Below are 20,814 nucleotides of genomic sequence, written 5' to 3'. Positions count from 1 at the left end.
ACGGCGCCGGCACCGGTTCCCTAGGGCACTCGTGCGTCATCGGCGCGCGACGGCCAAGAAGTGACGTCAGGCGCGGTTTCCCGCCCCCGGCCCGCCTGATGTCATCATTCCGCGTCCGCGCCGGAGGTGACGACGCCGGCGCGTTCTCCAGGCGCAGTTTCTCCTCAAGTTCGGGTACCGGCGGCGGCGGCGGCGGCGGCGGCGGCGCAGGGGTGAGTGAATGGGGGCCGGCTCGGGCTGGGAGCGCGGGGAGGCCGGCCCACCGGCGGCTGTGGCTCGGAGCGGGGCTCGGGCTGGGGCGGGCCCGGGCCCGGCGACACCGCCGCCCTCGGGGGGGCCTCCCCCCGGCCAGCGCGGGGAGGGAAGCGGCGGCGAGCCCAGAGCCGGCGCCCGGACGCCGGGGCCGCCGCGGGCGCCGCCCGCCCCTCCCGGAGGGCCCGTCTGATCTGGTCTTCTAACGTCAGAGGCGGAGCTTGTTGAATGCCGACCCTGGGCTCTCGGCTTCTCCTTGATTGGTGCTCTTTGGTCCTCGAGCAAAAGTATTAGGTAGGCGTCCTTGCCCTGTGGCGGAAAAAGGGAACTTGAGGTAACGCCGGAGATTAGATGTCCGCCTGGGAGCCCTTCCCTCTGCCGCGACTTACCCGAGCGCTGCGGGGAGCGGAAACCGCGTCAGCCTGGGGCTCGCCTGTCCCGAGGGTGCTTGAATTGTCTTTCTTTTCACAGTGTTTTAATTCAAATGGGTGATGAAAAGGACTCTTGGAAAGTGAAAACTTTAGATGAAATTCTCCAAGAAAAGAAACGGAGGAAAGAACAAGAGGAGAAAGCAGAGATAAAACGCTTAAAAAATGTAAGCTATGTTTTTTAAGTAAGTGGGTTTCTTAAAGGAGATTTAATTTCTTTGCCCTCATTTTTCCATTAGAACAACGCTTCTTCGGTGAAGTTCTTTTGTACTTCTAAATGTCACAGGTGAGCCCAAAATCTATTCTAAAACTTAACAAAAACATTCATATAATCAGTTTACATTGAAAGCAGATTGATAATACACAGAAGATGTGTCTAAATGAGAATGTCTACATGGTGAACAAAATGTTTGAACCTAGAGTCATTAGCACACCTGGACTAATTTTTCTCATTTCATTATTAGCATATTCATAATACCATTTCCAAGTATTCTTAATATAGTGGAGTGTGCCTTGATATTAATATGTCATATCTTTCTTGATTTGAGTAACATGCTCAGAAAGGCTTTTTTGGTTTTGGATGAGAGGCATTAGTTTAAGTACCTCTTTTCGAAAGGCCAGAAAAAAGATTGTTTTAAAGTATACCTACATACTATGAGAACTATCAGAAAATATTTGGTATGTAAATCTACATTAAGCCTCAGTGTTGGTTTGTGGGCAACTAACATACTGGGCGTAGATTCTCTTGTCTCTTGTCACGTGTGCTAGATTTTTTTGTTTGTTTGTTTTGGCACTTGCTGGGCTTGAGAGCGCAGCCCTGGGCACTGTCTCTGAGCCTCTTTGTGCTCAAGGCTAGCTCTTTATCACTTGAGCCACAGAGGCACTTCCATAAATGCTGGTTTTAAGTTTCCCATCTCTCAGGTTTTGGATTACAGACAGTAATACCGGATTTGAAGAATTTCCTTCTTTTAATTTTGTAACATTGATTCAACCAAGGTATATAAAAAAAGCTTGCTTTGAGATACTGGTGAAGTGTTTATCAGTAAAATATACTTAGCCAGGTACCAGTGGTTCACACATGTGATTCTTAACTACTTAGGAGATTGAGATCTGAGGATTTTGGTTTGAATCCAGCCTAGTCAGGAGATTCTCTTATCCCCACTAAACTACAAAAGAAAAAAAGAAAAAAGAAGCCAAAAGTGGAACTGTGGCTCAAAATTGTGACTCAAGTGGTAGAATGCTAGCCTTGAGCACAAAGTTCAAAGATAGCACCCAGGCCTAGAGTTTAAGCCCCAGGCCCAGCATTAATTAATTAATTAATTAAAAAACCCCACTTAGCCCCCAGGCATTGGTGGCTTTCTCCTATAATCCTAGGTAATCAGGAAACTAAGACCTGAGTATCACAGTTCAAAGCCAGTCTGGGCAGGAAAGTTCGTAAGACTCTTATTGCTAATTAACCGCCAAAAAGTCTGAAGTGAAGCAGTGGTTCAAGTAATAGGAATGCTATCTTTGAGTGAAAAAACTTAGGGATAGCATCCAGGCCCTGAGTCAAGCCTTAGCAGGCACACACATGCATTTAAATAAATGTAAAAAAAAAAATCCCAAAACATTTAGCTGGGTGTGTTAGCACACACCTGTAATGTCAGCATTTGGTATCCTAAAGCAGGAAGATCTCAAGTTCAAAGCGAGCCTAGTGTCTCAAAAGTATGTAAAAATGACTTAGTCTCTCTTGACTTTTTAGTCTGATGACAGGGATTCCAAGCGAGACTCCCTGGAGGAAGGGGAGCTGAGAGACCACCGAATGGAGATCACAATCAGGAACTCACCCTACAGAAGAGAGGACTCGATGGAAGACAGGTAAGAAGCTGCGCAGCAAGAGAAGACTGGGACACACCGTACAAAGCCAAAGTTTATATTTGTGACATTAGATTTACCTCAGATGAGGTTGGTGAAGGAGTCTGGGGAGGGCAATCGGTTTTCACATCATTCCTCATGAAGACAGAATGAGCATGGCTTCTTTTCTTTTGTGGTGGTTCTTCAGTCAAGCCACCACTATTTAGATGAGAAAGTTAAATGTTGGCTCTGAGTTGCATGTGTAAGATTTTGTATCATGGGCTGGGAAGGTGGCTCAGTGGTAGAATGCTTGCCTCGCATGCATGAGGCCTTGGGTTCGATTCCTCAGCACCACATAAGCAGAAAAAGCCAGAAGTGACTCAAGTGGTAGAACACTAGCCTTGAGCTGAAGAGCTGAGGGGCAGCGCCCAGGCCCAGAGTTCAAGCCCCACAACCAACAACAACAACAAAAAAGATTTTGTATTAGTAGCTCAGCAACTGTGGCTCACACCTATAATCCTAGCTACTCAGGAGCCTGAGATCTGATGGTCGTGGTTCAGAGCAGGCCTAGGCAGAAAAATAGTGAGACTCTTCTCTCCAGTTAACTAGCAAAAAGCCAGAAGTGGAGGTACCTCAAGTGGTAGAGGCCAGAGCTCAAAGCCCCGAGTTTAAGCCCCAGGACCATCAAAAAATAAAACAAATGTTTTACACCAGTAATTGAAATTAGAAGGCAGAGGGGCCACTATCAGAAATATTTATGTTCTGGGCACCCATGGCTTATACTGTAATCCTACCTACTCAGGAGGCTGAGATCTGAGGATTGCTATTAGAAGCCAGCCCAGGCAGGAAAGGCTGTGAGACTCTTATCTCCAAGTAAATACCAGAAAGCTGGAAGTAGCACTTGTGCTCAAGTGGTAGAGCGCTAGCCTTGAGCTAAAGAGCTCAAGAACAGCGCCCAGGCCCTGAGTTCAAGCCCTACAACCAAGAAAAAAAAAAAAAAGAAAGGAAGGAAGGAAAGAAAGATTGATTCATGCCAAAACATATATAGTTCTTTGTGTTCAGTGGTGTCTTGTCATTTTTTTCTTCCTCATCATTTGTGAGTTAAAGCAAATAGAACTAGAAGTTAAGGTAAAGTGATTCTGAGGAGCTCTGGGTGTAAATTCTTTCAGGATCTTGGTAGTGTAGAATCAGTTAAAAATAATGTGACAGGAACTGCCTGTGTGCACACACATGCTAGTACTAGGGCTCGACCTTGGTTCCAGAGTGCTCTTTCATGCTAGGCTAGCGCCCTCCAGTTCAAGGCACACCTCTACTTGCATCTTTCTGCCAGTTAATTAGAGATAGGAATCTCACAGACCTTCAGGTCTGTTTTCAAATCCCAAGCCTCAGATCTTAGCCTCTGAGTAGCTAAGATTACAGGCATGAGATCCTAGTGTTTCGCTAAAAGATTTTTTTTTTCTAAACATGTATTTTTTATTGTAATGATACTATACAGATACTATACAGTTACACGAGCAAGGTAATGAATCCATTTTCTATCGAGCATTGTTATTTCCTCCTTTGTTTTTCCCCTACCATCCCTTTCTACCCTACCTCCTCAATTCCTCCTCCCCTCCCTGCCTCACAAAGTTGTAAAGTTTGTTTTCAACATAGAGTCTTGGCCAAAAGGTACTGAACTCTGGGCCTGGGCCCTGTCCCTCAGCTCTTTAGCTCAAGGCTAGTGCTCTACCACTTGAGCCATAGCGCCACTTCCAGCTTTTTCTGCTTATGTGTTGCTGAGGAATGGAACCCAGGGCCTTATGCATGCGAGGCAAGCACCTACTACTGAGCCACCTTCCCAGACCCTAAAATAATTTGTGTGTGTGTGTGTGTGTGTGTGTGTGTGTGTGTGTGTGTGTGTGTGTGTGTGTGTGTGTGTGTGTGTGTGTGTGTGTGTGTGTGTGTCGGGCGTGGGGCTTGAACTCTGGGTCTGGGCACTGTCCCTGCGTTCTTCATCTCAAGGCTAGCGCTCTACCACTTGAGCCACAGCGCCACTTCCGGTTTTCTAGTGGTTTATTGGAGATAAGAGTCTCATGGGTTTTCCTGCGCGGGCTGGCTTTGAACCACAATCCTCAGGTCTCAGCCTCCTGAGTAGCTAGGATTACAGGTGTGAGCCACCGGCACCTAGCTTAGCATGTCTTTTTTTATTATTATTATTATTGTGAAAATGCTGTACAGAGGAGTTACAATTACACAGGCAAGATAATGAGTATATTTCTTATCAAGCATTGTTGCCTTCTCCTTTGTTTCCCTGTCCTATCCCTTCCCATCTCCCCCCCCCCAAAGTTGTAAAGTTTGTTTTTCAACATAACAACTTGTACTTCTCGTTTTTGCAATGGGTCCACCTGTATCCCTATCTAAATAATTTGTTTTTTCCCTTCCTCTCCACAAATTATGTCAACATCAAATACAGTGAAAGCAGGGGTTATATCGTGGGGGAGGGAGCATGTTTTTTTAAATGATGTTTCAGTTCAACTTTATTTCATTGTGACTCTGGTTTTTTGGGGGAGAGGGTGCCATGGTTCTCTGCAAACTTCCAGCATGTTATGGTCTGTATTTCAGGGGAGAGGAAGATGATTCTCTGGCCATCAAACCACCCCAGCAAATGTCTCGGAAAGAAAAGGCCCATCACAGAAAAGATGAGAAGAGGAAAGAGAAGCGTAGACATCGCAGCCACTCAGCGGAAGGGGGTATTGAGTCTTGCTTTCTTTGATGTTCACATACATTTGTTTTCTTCATGAACTCATCCTGCAGAGCAGAGCTAAAAGGAGGATGAATAAAGTTTAGCTAAAAACATAAGAATAATGCTCATTTTCCTTCTGGTGTTTTTTTCTATCCTGTTGCATTGTTTAGGATTTGTATACATGTAAAATTAATTATCAATAAGTAGAGGGAATGTGCCAAAAAAGAAAGAGTTTTTAGATTAAGTCAAATATATGCTTTGACTTGGTGACAGTTTTTTGTTTTTGTTTTTGTTTTTGTTTTTTTGGTCAGTTGTGGTGCATGAACTCTGGGCCTGGGCGCTATCCCTCAGCTCTTCAGCTCAAGGCTAGCGCTCTACCACTTGAGTCACAGCGCCCACTTCCAGCTTTTTCTGCTTATGTGGTACTGAGGAATCAATCCTCATGCATAGGAGACAAGCGCTCTACCACTAAGCGACCTCCCTAGCCCCTTGGTGACAGTTTTGATCTCATGCCATCTGTTAGAGGCTAGTCCTCTGTTAGAAATTGTCCTAGTACTGGGACTTGAACTCGGGTCCTTGCCATCTTGCTTGGCTTTTCTTTTTTTTTTTTTTTTTTTTTTTTTTTTTTTTTTTTTTTGTCGGTCATGGGGCTTGAACTCTGGCCTGGGCGCTGTCCCTCAGCTCTTCAGCTCAAGGCGAGCACTCTACCACTTGAGCTACAGCGCCACTTCCGGTTTTCTGGTGGTTTATTGGAGATAGGAGTCTCACGGTCTCTCCTGCCCGGGCTGGCTTTGAACCGCGATCCTCAGATCTCAGCCTCCTGAGTAGCTAGGATTACAGGCGTGAGCCACCAGCGCCCGGCCTTGCTTGGCTTTTCTATTCATAATTGTCACTCTACCTCTTGAGCCAGTAGCTTTTTCCTGCTTAATTGGAGATGAGTCTATAGGAGACAGCACCTATGACTCATGCCTGTAATCCTAGCTACCCAGTAGGCTGAGATCTCAGGATCACGGTTCAAAGCCAGCCAGGGCAGGAAAGGGCAGGAAAGTCCATGAGACTCTTACCTCCAATAAACCACTAGAAAACCAGAAGTGGTGCTATGGCTCAAGAGGTAGAGCACTAGCCTTGAGCTGAAGAGTACAGAGGCAACGCCCAAGCCCAGAGTTCAAGTCCCACGACCGACCAAAAACAAAGAATCCATACAATTGTCTGCCTAGGCTTGCCTTGAACCAGGAATCTCAGATCTTAACTCTTGAATAGCTAGGATTAGAAATATAAGCCACTAGCACCTGGCTTAACAGTTCTTTTTTTTCCTTTTTTTTTTGGTTGGTCATGGAACTTGAACTCAGAGCCTGGGTGCTGTCCCTGAGCTCTTTTGCTCAAGGCTAGCACTCTTACCGTTTGAGCCACAGCTCCACTTCTAGCTTTTTCTGTATATGTGGTACTGAGGAATAGAATCTAGCACTTCATGCATGCTAGGCAAGTACTCTACCACTAATCCATGTTCCCAACTCCCAACTTAGTTTTATAAAATAACATAGAAAGCTATTGAAAGGAACAAAGCTTTGTTCAGCATTGTTCATGAGCAATAATTTTTTTTAAGGTATAAAACTAACCTAGGGGCTGGGAAGGTAGCTCAGTGGTAGAGTGCTTGCCTTGCATGCATGAGGGCCTGGGTTCAATTCCTCAGCACCACATAAGCAGAAAAGGCTGGGACTGGCACTGTGGCTCAAAGTGGTAGAACGCTAGCCTTGAGCTGAAGGGCTGAGGGACAGCGCCCAGGCCCAGAGTTCAGGCCCCACAATCGGACCAAAAAATAAAAACCGTGTGTATGTGCGTGCGTGCATGCGTGCGTGCTGGTATTACCGCTTGAACTTGGCCTCCACACTGTCCCTCAGCGTCTCTCAGCTTTTTTGCTCAAGGCTGACTGTCACCCTTCTTAGCACTTGTGTCACAGTTTTGCTTCCAGCTTTCTGGTGGTTTATTGGAGATAAGAGTCTCATTGGAAGCCGGGCGCTGGTGGCTCACGCCTGTAATCCTAGCTACTCAGGAGGCTGAGATCTGAGGATCGCGGTTCAAAGCCAGCCCGGGCAGGAGAGACCGTGAGACTCCTATCTCCAATAAACCACCAGAAAACCGGAAGTGGCGCTGTAGCTCAAGTGGTAGAGTGCTCGCCTTGAGCTGAAGAGCTGAGGGACAGCGCCCAGGCCCAGAGTTCAAGCCCCACGACCGACAAAAAAAAAAAAAAAAAAAAAAAAAAAGAGTCTCATTGGACTTTCCTGCCTGAGCTGGCTTTGAACCTTGATCCTCAGATCTCAGCCTCCTGGGTAGCTAGGATTACAGGCGTGAGCCACTGGCACCTGGTCATATTTGGTACTTTTTTTTTTTCAACTCAATATGAAATTGCTTTTTGAAGTCATTTAAATATTTTTGTATTTAATAAGCTAAATCTTTGGAAATTGAGTCTAAATGAAAATTGCTTTATCTTATCAGGGAAGCATGCTCGAGTAAAAGAAAAAGAGAGAGAACATGAGCGTCGGAAGCGACATCGAGAAGAGCAGGACAAAGCCCGCCGGGAATGGGAAAGACAGAAAAGGAGGGAACTGGCAAGAGAACATTCTAGGAGAGAGAGGTAAGGCTGTGGTTTCCAGTGAGCCCCCGTGTCCTTTTAGGGCGGGGGAGGGATGGGAACTTGGTGGGAGAGAGCAGATTCACCTTGTCCAGGTGAGTTAGGCACATGGCACAGGAGATGAGTTTTCCTGGTGGGTGGGAGCTGCACTGGGTCTAAACTGACAGAAGATAAAGTGCCCAGGAAAGGCCATCAGAGGTGACATGGAAGCCCCGACTCCCTGAGCAAATCGGTTCCACGGATGAGTTGGGGAAATGATGTTAGGGGCTAGTGCTGGGGTCCCAGGTGGCTCCGGAGCAGGCATGTGCAGGGTTAGGCCAGACATGAAGCGGTGGAGACAGCAGGGGGCAGTGTGGAGTGAGCATCGTGAGTCTATGCCATCGGCTCATGCGGAGGAACATGCATTCGTGCAGGTTGTTTTTACTGTGTGTTAAGGAGATGTGTCTTTCCAGACCCAAGTCCACAGAGCCCACGAGTGAATCCTGGCAGTACTCAGGAGAAGGTGGCATGATGGTCACACTGTGCCATGCTCTCCCTGCATGTGATGCCTAAGGACATAGACTGTTTAGAGAAAGTGTTCTAGTCTGGGATGGCTAGGCAGTCCTTTCCTTTGGGTTCTCCATCTCCTCAGAAATTGAGAGGTTCTTCTAGTGCAGATTGATGAAGCAGTAAGAGAACTCCAGCGAGGAGCTTGTGGCTCCGGTCTGTAATACTAGCTATGAAAGAGACTGAGAGCTGAGTATTGAGGTTCAAAGCTAGTCTGGACAGGAAAGACCATGAGATTATTTTTTTTGTCGGTCATGGGTCTTGAACTCTGGGCCTGGGCGCTGTCCCTCAGCTCTTCAGCTCAAGGCGAGCACTCTACCACTTGAGCCACAGTGCCACTTCCAGTTTTCTAGTGGTTTATTGGAAGTAAGAGTCTCACGGACTTTCCTGCCCGGGCTGGCTTTGAACTATGATCCTCAGATCTCAGCCTCCTGAGTAGCTAGGATTACAGGCGTGAGCTGCCAGCGTCCGGCTTCCATGAGATTCTTATCTCCAATTAGCTACTAGAAAACAAGAAATGGAGTTGTGGCCGAAGTGGTAAAGTCTTGCTTAGAATAGCTCAGGGACAGGTACTGGGAAAGTGGCTCAGTGGTAGAGTGCTTGCCTTGCATGCTCGAGGCCCTGGGTTCGATTCCTCAGCACCACATAAGCAAAAAGAAAAAAGCCGGAAGTGGCGCTGTGGCTCAAGTGGTAGAGCGCTAGCCTTGAGCTGAAGAGCTGAGGGACAGCGCCCAGGCCCAGAGTTCAGGCCCCACAACCAGGACCCCCCCCCCAAAAAAAAAATAAAGAATAGCCCAGGGACAGCACCCAGGCCCTGGGTTCAAGCCCTAGGACCTGCATGGAGGAAAGGAAGGAGACCTCCCAAACTTGATGCAGTTTGGTAGCTGGACTCCCTCCTTCCTGGGGGTCTGGGGGCCTTTGTGTCAGCCCAGACTCCTACAGGAGATATCTGTTGGGGCCTGGAAGGTGGCTCAGTGGTAGAGTGCTTGCCTTGCATGCATGAGGCCCTGGGTTTGAGTCCTCAGTACCACATAAGCAGAAAAAGCCAGAAGTGAGTGGCACTGTGGCTGAAGTGGTAGAATGCTAGCCTTGAGCTGAAGAGCTCAGGGACAGTGCCCAGGCCCTGAGTTTAGGCCCCACAACTGACAAAAAAAAAAAATGTGTCTAGCTACAGGTCATTTCTCAAGCCCAGGACAGGTTGGTTGTAAGGAAAGCCTGAAGCCGGTAGCCTCTGGAAAGCTGCCAGCAGGCTGTGATGCACACATAGCTGAAAGGGTCCCGTGAGGCCTGCCTGTGACGAGGCCGGAGGACAGGCCATGTGTGCACGTTCCCAGGGTGTTTGTGCTGGCCGCACCATGCTGGACCGCATGGCTCAGCCAGTGAGAGGAGGGCGGCGGCCAGCCCTTGTAGATACCCCAGAGGGTGAAGCGGGAGAGAAGAGCCGAAGGCATGTGTTAGGCAAGGACCAAGATCTGGTGCTTTTGGAGAAAGCAGTGTCAAACACTAGCTGTAGTTGAGACAGCTTGCCAACGTGTGCTAAGAGTCTTAGAGACGTTTTAGGCCTCGCTGGCTTTGAACCATGATCCTCAAATCTCAGCCCCTGAGTAGCTAGGAATACAGATATGAGCCACCAGCATCAGACTTGTGTTTGTTTTGTATCAATATTTTGGGTTGAACTCAAGGTCTTGGCACTATCCCATAGGTTTTTTCTGTTTGACACTAGTGTTTTGCCACTTGAGTCACAGCTCCACTTCTGGCTTATGGGTAATCAGGGTAAGAGCCTCATGGACTTTTCCTGACCATTCTAGCCTCAAATGGTGATCCTCACATGTCAGCCTCCTGAGTAGGATTACAGGCTTAAGCCACCACCACATGGCTTTTGCTGGGTTTGTGCAGACTCCTACCCTGGTCTAGGCTGGCCTTGGACTGGGTACTCCTGCCTCTTAGTTTAAATGCTAAGATGGCACTGTGCACAGCCACGCCGGGCAGGAAAGCAAGCTTTGTGTTGTGCAGAGGAATGAGGGCCGTGCCTGCTTCCAGGGACCGACTGGAGCAGTTAGAAAGGAAGCGGGAGCGGGAGCGCAAGATGAGGGAGCAACAGAAGGAGCAGCGGGAGCAGAAGGAGCAGCGGGAGCAGAAAGAGCGCGAGCGACGGGCAGAGGAGCGGCGCAAGGAGCGAGAGGCCCGCAGAGAAGGTGTGGGCCAGGAAGGGCCGGGGCAGGGAGGGCCCAGGCGGGGAGGGCTGGAGCAGGGCGCGGTGCCCACCTCTGTACGGTACCCCCTCAGCACTGGCGGTGCCTTGGAGGCCACAGGCCTGCACACACAGCTGTGTAGAGCACATCTTCTCCGCCATCTGAACTGGCTCTGGCGCAGTGCCCTGGGCTAGGAGGGTGTGCGCACGTGCAGCTGGCCTGCTGTCAGCTGGTGTTCCAGGCTCATGTCAGTGGCCCTGTGCTCCTGTGACACACACAACAGGTGCTTCTTGGTGCCTGTGCTTGCTTTGCCCCCACCCCTTACCCTTTCTTACAGAATTTAGAAGTAACAAAAGACATAGGCTATAAATGGGTCGCCTTCGTCATCTTTGACTGTGTATCCAGTGCCCATCTCCAGAATCCTTTTTACCTCACACCCTTCCAGCCCTTGACAGCCTCTGCCTCAGTGTGCTAGGAATTGGAACGCCTGTTTCTCACACGCATAATCATGCACTCTTCTTTCTTTTTTTCTTTTTTCTTGGGGGGAGGGAGGGGTCCGGTCGTGGGGCCTGAACTCTGGGCCTGGGCGCTGTCCCTCAGCTCTTCAGCTCAAGGCTAGCACTCTACCACTTGAGCCACAGCACCACTTCCAGCCTTTTTTTTTTTTCTGCTATGTGGTGCTGAGGAATCGAACCCAGGGCCTCAAGCATGCAAGACAAGCGCTCTACCACTGGGCCACCTTCCCAGCCCTTCTGTCTTTATTTCTTACTGGCCTGTTTCACTCACATGAAGTCCTCAGGCCTGTCATGGTATAGCTTATGTCAGAATCTCTTTCCTGCGGCTGGGAAGGTGGCTTAGTGGTGGAGTGTTTGCCTCACATGCATGAAGCCCTTGGTTCAACCACATACACAGGAAAAGCCGGAAGTGGCACTGTGGCTCAAGTGGTAGAGCACCCTTAAACGAAAGAAGCTCAGGGACAGTGCCCAGGCCTTGAGTTCAAGCCCCAAGACTGGGAAAAGAAAAAAAAAAATTATTTGAGGGTTGGCCGATAGAGGTTTAGTTTTGTTTTGCTGGTTGTTTTCTGCATGCTTTAATTGCCTTTTGGCTCCCCCTCCCCTTGTCCCTCGCGCATGTACTTGGGGGAACTGCTTGTGATCTATTTTGGGAACTTAAGGTGAGGCCAGTTTGAATCTTTGAATTGATACCAGCTATGCTTTAGTGATGTTTAAAATGGCTATTTTTCTTTCCTTTTCCTGCTGGCTCAGAGCCTGATCTTTTTTTGGTCAAGGCCAGTGCTCTACTACTTGAACCACAGCTCCATTGTTGGGCTGGCTTCAAACCGTAGCCTCTGGAATAGCTAGAATTTCTAGTCATTCATGAGCCACAGGTGCTCGGCTGAAAACTCTGCTTCCTGACACCTCTGTCCCAACCTGGTTTGTGGTGGGTGTTAGAAAATTAGGAGGATTTCGTTTTCTGTTTCTCTTGAGACTCCTGGAAGCGATTTGGGGCCTGGGCACTGTCCTTGAGCTTTTTTTTTTTTTTTTTCCAAAAATTTTATTGTGATTAAGTGTTTACATAATTCCCCAAATTTCACAGTATTGTGGGATAGTGATGCTTAGGTAAAGTCACAAACACATTCTAACTTTCATGGAGCAAGTTTTCTATCATGGTCTATAACATTTATGAGTTCTATGAGCTTTGCAATAGTTATTTCTTCCCATTGGGTAGTGTGTACATTTCCTTTGCTTTGCATAGTGTCAGCTGTTCCAGCTTTCGCACTCGTTCCCTCCCTCCTATCACTCATTCAGTTGCTTAGTTCACTTTGGTCAATATCCAGTGCAGCTGATGGGTCCCTGTCCTTGAGCTTTTTTTTTTTTTTTTTTGGTCCGGTTGTGGGGCCTGAACTCTGGGCCTGAGCACTGTCCCTCAGCTCTTCAGCTCAAGGCTAGTGCTCTACCACTTAAGCCACAGCGCCACTTCCGGCTTTTTTTTTTCTTTTTGCTTATGTTGTGCTGAGGAATCGAACCCAGGGCCTCAGGCATGCAAGGCAAGCGCTGTACCACTGAGCCAACTTCCAAGCCCCTCCTTGAGCTTTTTTTATTCAAGGCTAGCACTCTACTACTTGAGCTACAGCTCTACTTCCAGTTTTTGCTGGTTAATTGAAAATAGGAATCTCAGGGACTTTCCTGCCTGGACTGACTTTGAACCGCTGGCTTTGAATCCTCAGATTCATAAATTCCAAAGCACTTCTTCCCTGGGAATGTCTGGATTCCCCCTCACTTCCTAGGATCGGTCAGCCAGATGCAGCGTTTTTGCTGACAGTTTTTCTTTCAGATCTCATCCACCTTCTACCCTCTGGCCTGGGCCTCTGCTGACGTCCAGGGGCCGTGGGGGCCAGTCCCTGCTTCCTGCTTTCAGGGCTCTCTCCCTCTATGGCTTTTTACGTTTATGGTACGTGGAGTGGTTGGTTGTAACTCTGGTTCCAGGGTTTGCAATCACCTTGTGCTTTCACTTTTCTTGTTCACAGCTGGCTTCGTTAATGGCTAGTGCTCTACCACCTGAGCTACGCCCCCAATCTCGCATTTTGATGACTAGAGATAGGGGTCTCACAGGCCTTTCTTAGGCTGGCTTCAAACTGTGAGGCTCCAGGTCTCAGCCTCCTGAGTAGCTAGGATTACAGTGTAATCCTAACCACCAGCGCCTGGCTCCAGCTGGCTTTATTGTTGAGACTGAGTCTTGGTAACTTTTGCCTAGACTGGCTTTAAACTGACAGTCCTCCTCATCTCTGCCTCCTGAGCAGTTTCTGCCTAAAATCCTCCTTTCTCATTCCCAGTGAAGGTCAGCCTGGAAGGCCTTGCTCCTCAGGGTCAGCCCATGGCCTCCAACTTAGGGCTTTCCTCCTGACCCCGTGGCCAGTGGCCCCGTTACTGTCAGTTCCCTTCCTGCAGTGGGGCCCGTGTGGGCTCCTGGGGCGCCGTGCGGGGCAGGCCTGGCAGAGGGCCTCCATGGGAAGGTGTTGTGCCGGCATCAGCTCCCTTTTCTCCCCGGTGCAATAGTCTCTGCACATCACCGCGCAGTGAGGGAAGACTACGGTGACAAGGGTAAGACAGCACGCTGGAGCCGCAGCCCCGCACGGCCGCCCCGGGAGCGCTTTGACCTGGGGGACAGCCGGAAGCCAGGTGAGGAGCCCATTGCCCTTGGGGGAGGGGGGGTGAGCCTGGCACTGGGCTTCATAAGTCTCTGACACCAGGAAGTGCTCAGCCAAGTTTTGTGTGTGTGTGTGGGGGGGGGGGGGTTCTGCACTAAAATGATGTGTGTCCCCAGGGACTGTGACATTTGCATGACTTAAGATACTGAACCCGTCCTGAGGGCTGAGGGTGGAACTGGAAGAGCACTTCCAGCTGATGTGGCAGTGCCATTCTCCACATAGACTGCAGTTAACACGTGCATGTAACTTGGATGGTGTTCTTGTGAATTTAAAATTATTCCCCAAATTCACCTGTGATGGTTTATTTCACAAGTAAAAGAAGAGAAAATGGAGGAAAGAGACCTGCTGTCTGACCTACAGGACATCAGTGACAGTGAGAGGAAAACCAGCTCTGCTGAGTCCTCCTCAGGTACAAGTGCCATCTGGCCGAGGCCTGGCTGACCCTCAGTGTCTGGCCGAGGCCTCGCTGACCCCAGAGTCTCGCTGAGGCAGCGCTGACCCCCGGCGTCTGGCTGAGGCTGTGCCCGGCTGCCAGCAAGGCCGAGGCTGACCCCAGCTTTGCTTTCTTGGACAGTGGAATCAGGCTCAGGGTCGGAGGAGGAAGAAGAGGAGGAAGAGGAAGAAGAAGAAGGGAGCACCAGTGAGGAATCCGAGGAAGAGGAGGAGGAGGAAGAGGAGGAGGAGGAAGAGGAGGAGGAGACTGGGAGTAACTCAGAGGAGGCGTCAGAGCAGTCTGCAGGTGGGGGCTGCAGGTCCCGTGGTCTTCATGTGTTCACCACAGGCAGTCTAGGACCTGCAGAAAAATCACTTTGAAGTTGAAGTTAATTTCAAATTGAAATTGCATTCCTCTGTGGAACTTTTTTTTTTTTTTTTTTTTTTTTTGCAGGGGGGGGAGGGGTCTGGTCGTGGGGCCTGAACTCTGGGCCTGGGCGCTGTCCCTCAGCTCTTCAGCTCAAGGCGAGCGCTCTACCACTTGAGCCACAGTGCCACTTCCGGCTTTTTTTTCTTTTTGCTTATGTGGTGCTGAGGAATCGAACCCAGGGCCTCATGCATGCAAGGCAAGCGCTTTACCACTGAGCCACCTTCCCAGCCCCCTCTGTGGAACTTTTTGTTTGTTTGTTTTTTGGTCGTGGGGCCTGAACTCCGGGTCTGGGCGCTGTCCCTCAGCTCTTCAGCTCAAGGCCAGCGCTCTACCACTTGATCCACAACGCCACTTCTGGTTTTCTGGTGGTTCATTGGAGATAAGAGTTTTACAGACTTTGGTGCCCAGGCTGGCACTGAACTGTCATCCACAGATCTCAGCCTCCTGAGTAGCTAGGATAGTAGGCGTGAGCCACCGGCACCCAGCTCCTCTGTGGAACTTTTATGAGACTCAAAAAATAGGCTGTTAGAGAGTATTTGTGGCAGGCGTGGGGCTCTCAGAAGATCACAATTTGAAGCCAGCCCTAGGGCAAAGTTAGCAGGATTCTCATGCCAAGCAATAAGCTGGGTGTGATGGTTCTTGTTCATAATTCCAGCTACAAGGGAGGATTTGATGAAAGGTTCAGGTCCATTGCTGCCCAGGGATGGTAGGAAGAAAGCATGAGAATTTAGAAGTTAAAAGTGAACTTTGGACGCAGTAGTTCATGTTACTCAGGAGGCTGAGCTTCTGAGGATCACAGTTCAAAGACAGCCTGACCAGAAAAGTCTGTGATTCTTTTATCTCCATTAACTACCAAAAAGCCAGAAGAGTCACTGTGACTCAAGTAGTAGACCGCTAGCTCAGGGACACTTTTTCTTAACAGAAGAAGTGAGCGATGAAGAAATGAGTGAGGACGAAGAGCGAGAAGATGAGAATCACATCGTGGTTGGTAAGGACCCCTGCCATGGAGTCCCTGTCCTCAGCTGTGACTGAGCGTGGCCACGTCCAGGCCCACAGTCCAGCCATGGCGGACCAGGAGCCTTCTAGGCCACTCTTCCTGCAGGCTGCCCTCTCCCTCCCCCCCCCCCCCCCCCCCCCCCCCCGTTCTGAAAATGGCCCTGGGGTCCCGGACGTCCCCTGAACACTTAGCCGGGTGTGCCTGGGGCCACCTTTCCTCAGCAGGAAACTTTCCCTGGAAGGCTTTCTTCTAGGCGGGGCTAAGACCAGGTGCTGAGGAGTCTGGGAAATGCTCCCTGAGGCTCAGTCCTGGGGGAGGACCGCAGGTCTGCGGCCTCCTGTGGTGCTGTGGCCTGAGGGCCCCCCACCCCCCACCCCCGCACCTGCCCTCGTCCCGGGCCCAGCGCCGGGCGCAGGGCTCTGCCATGCCCGCCCGGAGGCCTTGGTGCCTCTGGCACCCTCCTTCTGTGGAGGCCGAGCCGACCCCGCCCAGCACCCACCCAGGGCAGAAGAGGTGCTGGTACTTGCTTCTTCCTGGTTCCCTAATTAGGTTTAACTTTTAAAGTTCCAGAGTCGCGATTTGACCGAGACTCCGGGGACAGTGAAGATGGGGAGGAAGAAGTGGGGGAGGGGACCCCCCAGAGCAGCGCCCCCACTGAAGGGGACTACGTTCCTGACTCCCCCGCCCTGTCGCCTATTGAGCTCAAGCAGGAGCTGCCCAAGTACCTGCCGGCCCTGCAGGTCAGGCACCCCCCACACCCGCCCTGCTCCGCCTGGTGACGGAAGCCAGGCCTGGCGTCCGTGCCCTGGTGTACCACCTGTGTGGTGGTCTTCCCGGCTAAGAGCCATGGAGCCAGCCGCCCTAGACCCCGGGGCCTCATCACGGCCGCTCCTCTGCCTGGCAGCAGGAGCCTCAAGCCTTGGCCTCCGCTGTCCTGACTGGGGCCACATGGGTGCGCACGGGGGGTGAGCTGCGTGGTGAGCTGGCAGGTGAGGGAGAGCTGTAAGGAGAGGACAGGGCTAGCAGGGACCTGGAATGGGGCAGACATGCACACACCCCTCCCCCGCCCACGTGTCACCGGCACCTCCGGCCTCGCAGGCCGTGGTGCACACTGGAGGCCGCATGTGAGGACCATGGGCCGGCCGCCTTCCATTGGCCCCCAGACAGTTCCCCGGCAACAGCAGAGGCTCCCGGTAGGGCTCTGTGCGGCTCCTCCCCCCCCCCCCTTCACTTCCTACTGAAAACGCTAGGTGTGATCAGATACAGCACAGTGCTCCTGCTCACCACACACTGCCTCTCGGGACCACCTTTGAGCCCTTGTGCAAGGCGGGGTGTGGGCATAGACGAGACACCCCTCCCGCCGCCGCTCAGCCTCCTTCCCGTCTCCCCCCAGGGCTGCCGGAGCGTGGAGGAGTTCCAGTGCCTGAACAGGATTGAGGAAGGCACCTACGGGGTTGTCTACAGGGCCAAGGACAAGAAAACAGGTGGGTGGGCTCCCAGATGTCCCACTGTGGAGAAGTCAGGCTGGGCAGTGGTGCCCAGCCCTTCAGTTCCAGCCTCTCAGGAAGCTGAGATCTGAAGATGAGGGTTCAAAGCCAGCCTGGGCAGGGAAATTGGTGAGACGAAAAAACAAGAAGCAGAGCTGCAGTTTAAGAAGACCAGCCAGCCGGGCGCTGGTGGCTCACGCCTGTAATCCTAGCTACTCAGGAGGCTGAGATCTGAGGATCGCGGTTCAAAGCCAGCCCGGGCAGGAGAGACCGTGAGACTCCTATCTCCAATAAACCACCAGAAAACCGGAAGTGGCACTGTAGCTCAAGTGGTAGAGCGCTCGCCTTGAGCTGAAGAGCTGAGGGACAGCGCCCAGGCCCAGAGTTCAAGCCCCACGACCGACAAAAAAAAAAAAAAAAAAAAAGAAGACCAGCCCTGAGCAAAAAATATCAGGGGCAATACCTAGGCCCTGAGTTCAAACCCCAGAACCAGTTAGTTACCCGCACCACCCCCTACCCCCCCAAAAAACCAAAGACTTCAGCAGGTACCAGGTAACAAGAGAACTTGGCTTGGGCATCAAGCAGGGAACTTCCCTGGAGAGGCATTACTCTGGTGGTGGTGGTGGGGCTTGAACTCTGGGCCTGGCCACTGTCCCTGAGTTCTTCTGCTCAAGATGAGCACTATCACCTGAGCCACATCACCACTTCCGGTTTTCTGGTGGTTCTTTGGAGATAAAAAGCCTCAAGGACTTTCCTGCCTGGGCTGGCTTTGAACTTGATCCTCAGATCTTAGCCTTCTGAGTAGCCAGGATGATCACTCTTGCTTGGCACTGTTTTTGTTTTCTTTTTTTTTTTTTGGGGGGGGGTCTGGTGGTGGGACCTGAACTCTGGGCCTGGGCGCTGTCCCTCAGCTCTTCAGCTCAAGGCTAGCGCTCTCTCTACCACTTGAGCCACAGTGCCACTTCCGGCTTTTTTTCTTTTTTTGCTTATGTGGTACTGGGGAATCGAACCCAGGGCCTCATGCATGGGAGGTGAACACTGTACCATTGAGCCACCTTCCCAGCTGTAGGAAAGAAATTCTGTCATAAGCTGGGGTTTTAGATGCTCTTGCCTCAGCCTCCAAATCTTGGAATTGAGGTGTGTACCACCATGCCTAACCTAGTGACGCCATTTTCCTTACAGATGAAATTGTGGCTCTGAAGCGGTTGAAAATGGAGAAGGAGAAAGAAGGGTTTCCGATCACATCCCTGAGAGAAATCAACACCATCCTCAAGGCCCAGCACCCCAACATTGTCACCGTCCGAGTAAGGCCCAAAGAGGGGTATTCCCCTGGGAAGGGAAGAGGTGCCGTGGCAGCCTGGGGTGCACCCCAGACGCTCAGCGCAGAAGTCAGCATCAGCCTGAGATGCCTGTGCCCTTGCTTCTGCTGCTGTCTGTGCCCAGCAACTCGGGGCTCCCGGGAGAGCCAGTGGTGGCAAGGGGATTGGAGGTGCACTGGGCGCCCGCGATCCCATGGCCTCTCTGCTAGGAGATCGTGGTGGGCAGCAACATGGACAAGATTTACATAGTGATGAACTACGTGGAGCACGACCTCAAGAGCCTCATGGAGACCATGAAGCAGCCCTTTCTCCCAGGTCTGTCCCGGCCTGGGGCAGGGCCTGAGTTGGGGAGGGCTGGAAGCCTTCAGCCCTGCTGACAGGCAGGGCCATGTCCCCCTGCCCCGCCCCCCCCCCCCCCCCCCCCCCGCCTGCGCCACACCTGGGCTCTAGGCTCGGAGCCCTCCCCGCGGGGGCTGCTGGCCTGCCCCGGGCCCTGGCTGGCGTCCAGGGCTCACTAGTGGGCATGCCTGTGACCCCAGCCCTCCCCCAGGGGAAGTGAAGACGCTGATGATTCAGCTGCTGAGGGGGGTGAAGCACCTGCACGACAACTGGATTCTGCACCGGGACCTGAAGACGTCCAACCTGCTGCTGAGCCATGCTGGCATCCTCAAGGTGAGCGCAGGGCCTGGCCCGCCCCCAGGCCCCACCCCCAGGCCCCTCACAGCCTCCCTGTGTCACTGCAGGTTGGTGACTTTGGGCTGGCTCGAGAGTATGGGTCGCCCCTGAAGGCCTACACCCCCGTCGTTGTGACCCTCTGGTACCGAGCCCCTGAACTGTTGCTTGGCGCCAAGGTGAGTCTGGTCTGAGACCCCTGAGCCTCAGCCCCTGGTCCCAAGCCCCAGACTCTCAGCCCCTGAGCCATGTCCTCTCGGCCCCAGGAGTACTCCACGGCGGTGGACATGTGGTCGGTGGGCTGCATCTTCGGAGAGTTGCTGACACAGAAGCCCCTGTTCCCTGGGAAGTCGGAGATTGATCAGATCAACAAGGTTTTTAAGGTGGGTGTGGAGGTGCCGGGCTGAGCGAGGCTGCCTGAGCCCAGGGCGTGACGGCCCCTGGTCTGCACCTCAGTGCCGCGCCCGTGGCAGGGCCGCCCGGGCCACACCTGCAGCTGCGCTGCGCTGTCTTCCAGGACCTGGGAACCCCCAGTGAGAAGATCTGGCCTGGCTACAACGAGCTCCCAGCCGTCAAGAAGATGACCTTCAGTGAGCACCCCTACAACAACCTCCGCAAGCGCTTCGGGGCCCTGCTCTCGGACCAGGGCTTTGATCTCATGAATAAGTGAGTCGGGGCTCCCTCCCCGCCCGGCCGCCCTGCCCTGGGGCCCCTGTGTGCCCATCCCTTGCATTCTCCCCAGGTTTCTGACCTACTTCCCGGGGAGACGGGTTAACGCGGAAGACGGCCTCAAGCATGAGTACTTCTGCGAGACTCCACTCCCCATCGACCCTTCCATGTTCCCCACGTGGCCTGCCAAGAGCGAGCAGCAGCGTGTGAAGCGGGGCACCAGTCCACGCCCCCCCGAGGGGGGTCTAGGCTACAGCCAGCTGGTGAGCGGCCGGCCCGCAGGGGTCTCCATGGGGGGGCTGAGACGGGGGCCGGTCCTCACAGCGCCCCACCTCTTCCCACAGGGTGACGACGACCTGAAGGAGACGGGCTTCCACCTCACCACCACCAACCAGGGGGCCTCCGCCGCCGGCCCGGGCTTCAGCCTCAAGTTCTGAAGGCGGCGCTGCCTGGCCGCAGAGCCGCGGTCGGCCAGGACCCCGGACTGCCCACATTTCCTTTTTTATATTTTGATTTGTACATTTGTAGAATTAAATGACTGTTTCCTGTGGAAGGAAAAGCTGGATGTTTCCCCCACGCCTGCCTCGGCCTGTGAGGAAGGGTGGTGGGTGTGGTGCGGGCCTGGGCCCCCCACGCACACGCGCATGCCGAGCCCCGACCTGCACTGGGGCTGGTCTTGGGGGATACGTGCTGTCTAGCCTTGTCCACAGATCTCGCCCGCAGTGGGGCAGCCTTCGCCACGTGCGTTTTATACACGGGGGTGTAAATGATCGCGGGGTAGTAAAGTATTCTTGGAGGACACTGTGGCGTGTCCTTCCTTTGAGCAAGCCACCCCCAAGCTGGATGGCGCAGGCTGTGGAGCCGGGTGGGGCCGCCCTGTGTCCTCGACACTGTGGAGTCCTCCCTGCCACTCAAGCCAGGCAGGGGTTTGCCCAGATTTGCCCAGGGCCTCCGCTCTGCCTGGCCTTCCATCCCCAGCCTCTTCCCCAGGCCTCCCC

The 20,814-nt window shown here is 52.3% G+C and overlaps 1 protein-coding gene across 9 annotated transcripts; it reads left to right on the top strand.

Annotated features, from left to right (window-relative positions):
- Nucleotides 1-123: 123 nt before the first annotated feature.
- Nucleotides 124-20,617, top strand: Cdk11b (cyclin dependent kinase 11B). Of its 9 annotated transcripts, none has more exons than XM_070037082.1 (21): nt 124-212; nt 465-546; nt 920-966; nt 2,422-2,537; nt 5,115-5,242; nt 7,729-7,867; nt 10,424-10,605; nt 13,659-13,781; nt 14,124-14,219; nt 14,385-14,549; nt 15,595-15,660; nt 16,234-16,409; nt 17,063-17,153; nt 18,339-18,460; nt 18,685-18,790; nt 19,026-19,147; nt 19,219-19,326; nt 19,414-19,530; nt 19,665-19,813; nt 19,890-20,079; nt 20,161-20,617. In XM_070037082.1, exons 3-21 carry the CDS (start codon nt 958-960, stop codon nt 20,251-20,253), a joined length of 2,298 nt encoding a protein of 765 aa, XP_069893183.1. In that variant the 5' UTR covers nt 124-212; nt 465-546; nt 920-957; the 3' UTR covers nt 20,254-20,617. The 9 variants fall into 9 exon arrangements, with proteins under 9 accessions (XP_069893183.1, XP_069893179.1, XP_069893184.1 ...); XM_070037078.1 differs by lacking the exon at nt 920-966 and adding an exon at nt 724-847; XM_070037083.1 differs by lacking the exon at nt 465-546.
- The last annotated feature ends 197 nt before the right edge of the window (nt 20,618-20,814 follow it).

Source organism: Dipodomys merriami, unplaced genomic scaffold (genome assembly GCF_024711535.1).
Source record: "Dipodomys merriami isolate MVZ:Mamm:240054 unplaced genomic scaffold, mDipMer1.0.p SCAF_28, whole genome shotgun sequence".
NCBI lineage: Eukaryota > Metazoa > Chordata > Mammalia > Rodentia > Heteromyidae > Dipodomys > Dipodomys merriami.
Note: the sequence above shows the minus strand (reverse complement) of the source record. Positions and strands in the feature narration are given on the sequence as shown.

Excerpts from the sequence above, each read along its gene's own strand:
- Cdk11b (XM_070037077.1), top strand. The coding sequence starts at position 737 with ATGGGTGATGAAAAGGACTCTTGGAAAGTGAAAACTTTAGATGAAATT. Across the intron at positions 14,550-15,594 it reads GGCGTCAGAGCAGTCTGCAG|AAGAAGTGAGCGATGAAGAA; the intron begins GTGGGGGCTGCA and ends TTTTCTTAACAG. Across the intron at positions 18,791-19,025 it reads GAAGCAGCCCTTTCTCCCAG|GGGAAGTGAAGACGCTGATG; the intron begins GTCTGTCCCGGC and ends GCCCTCCCCCAG.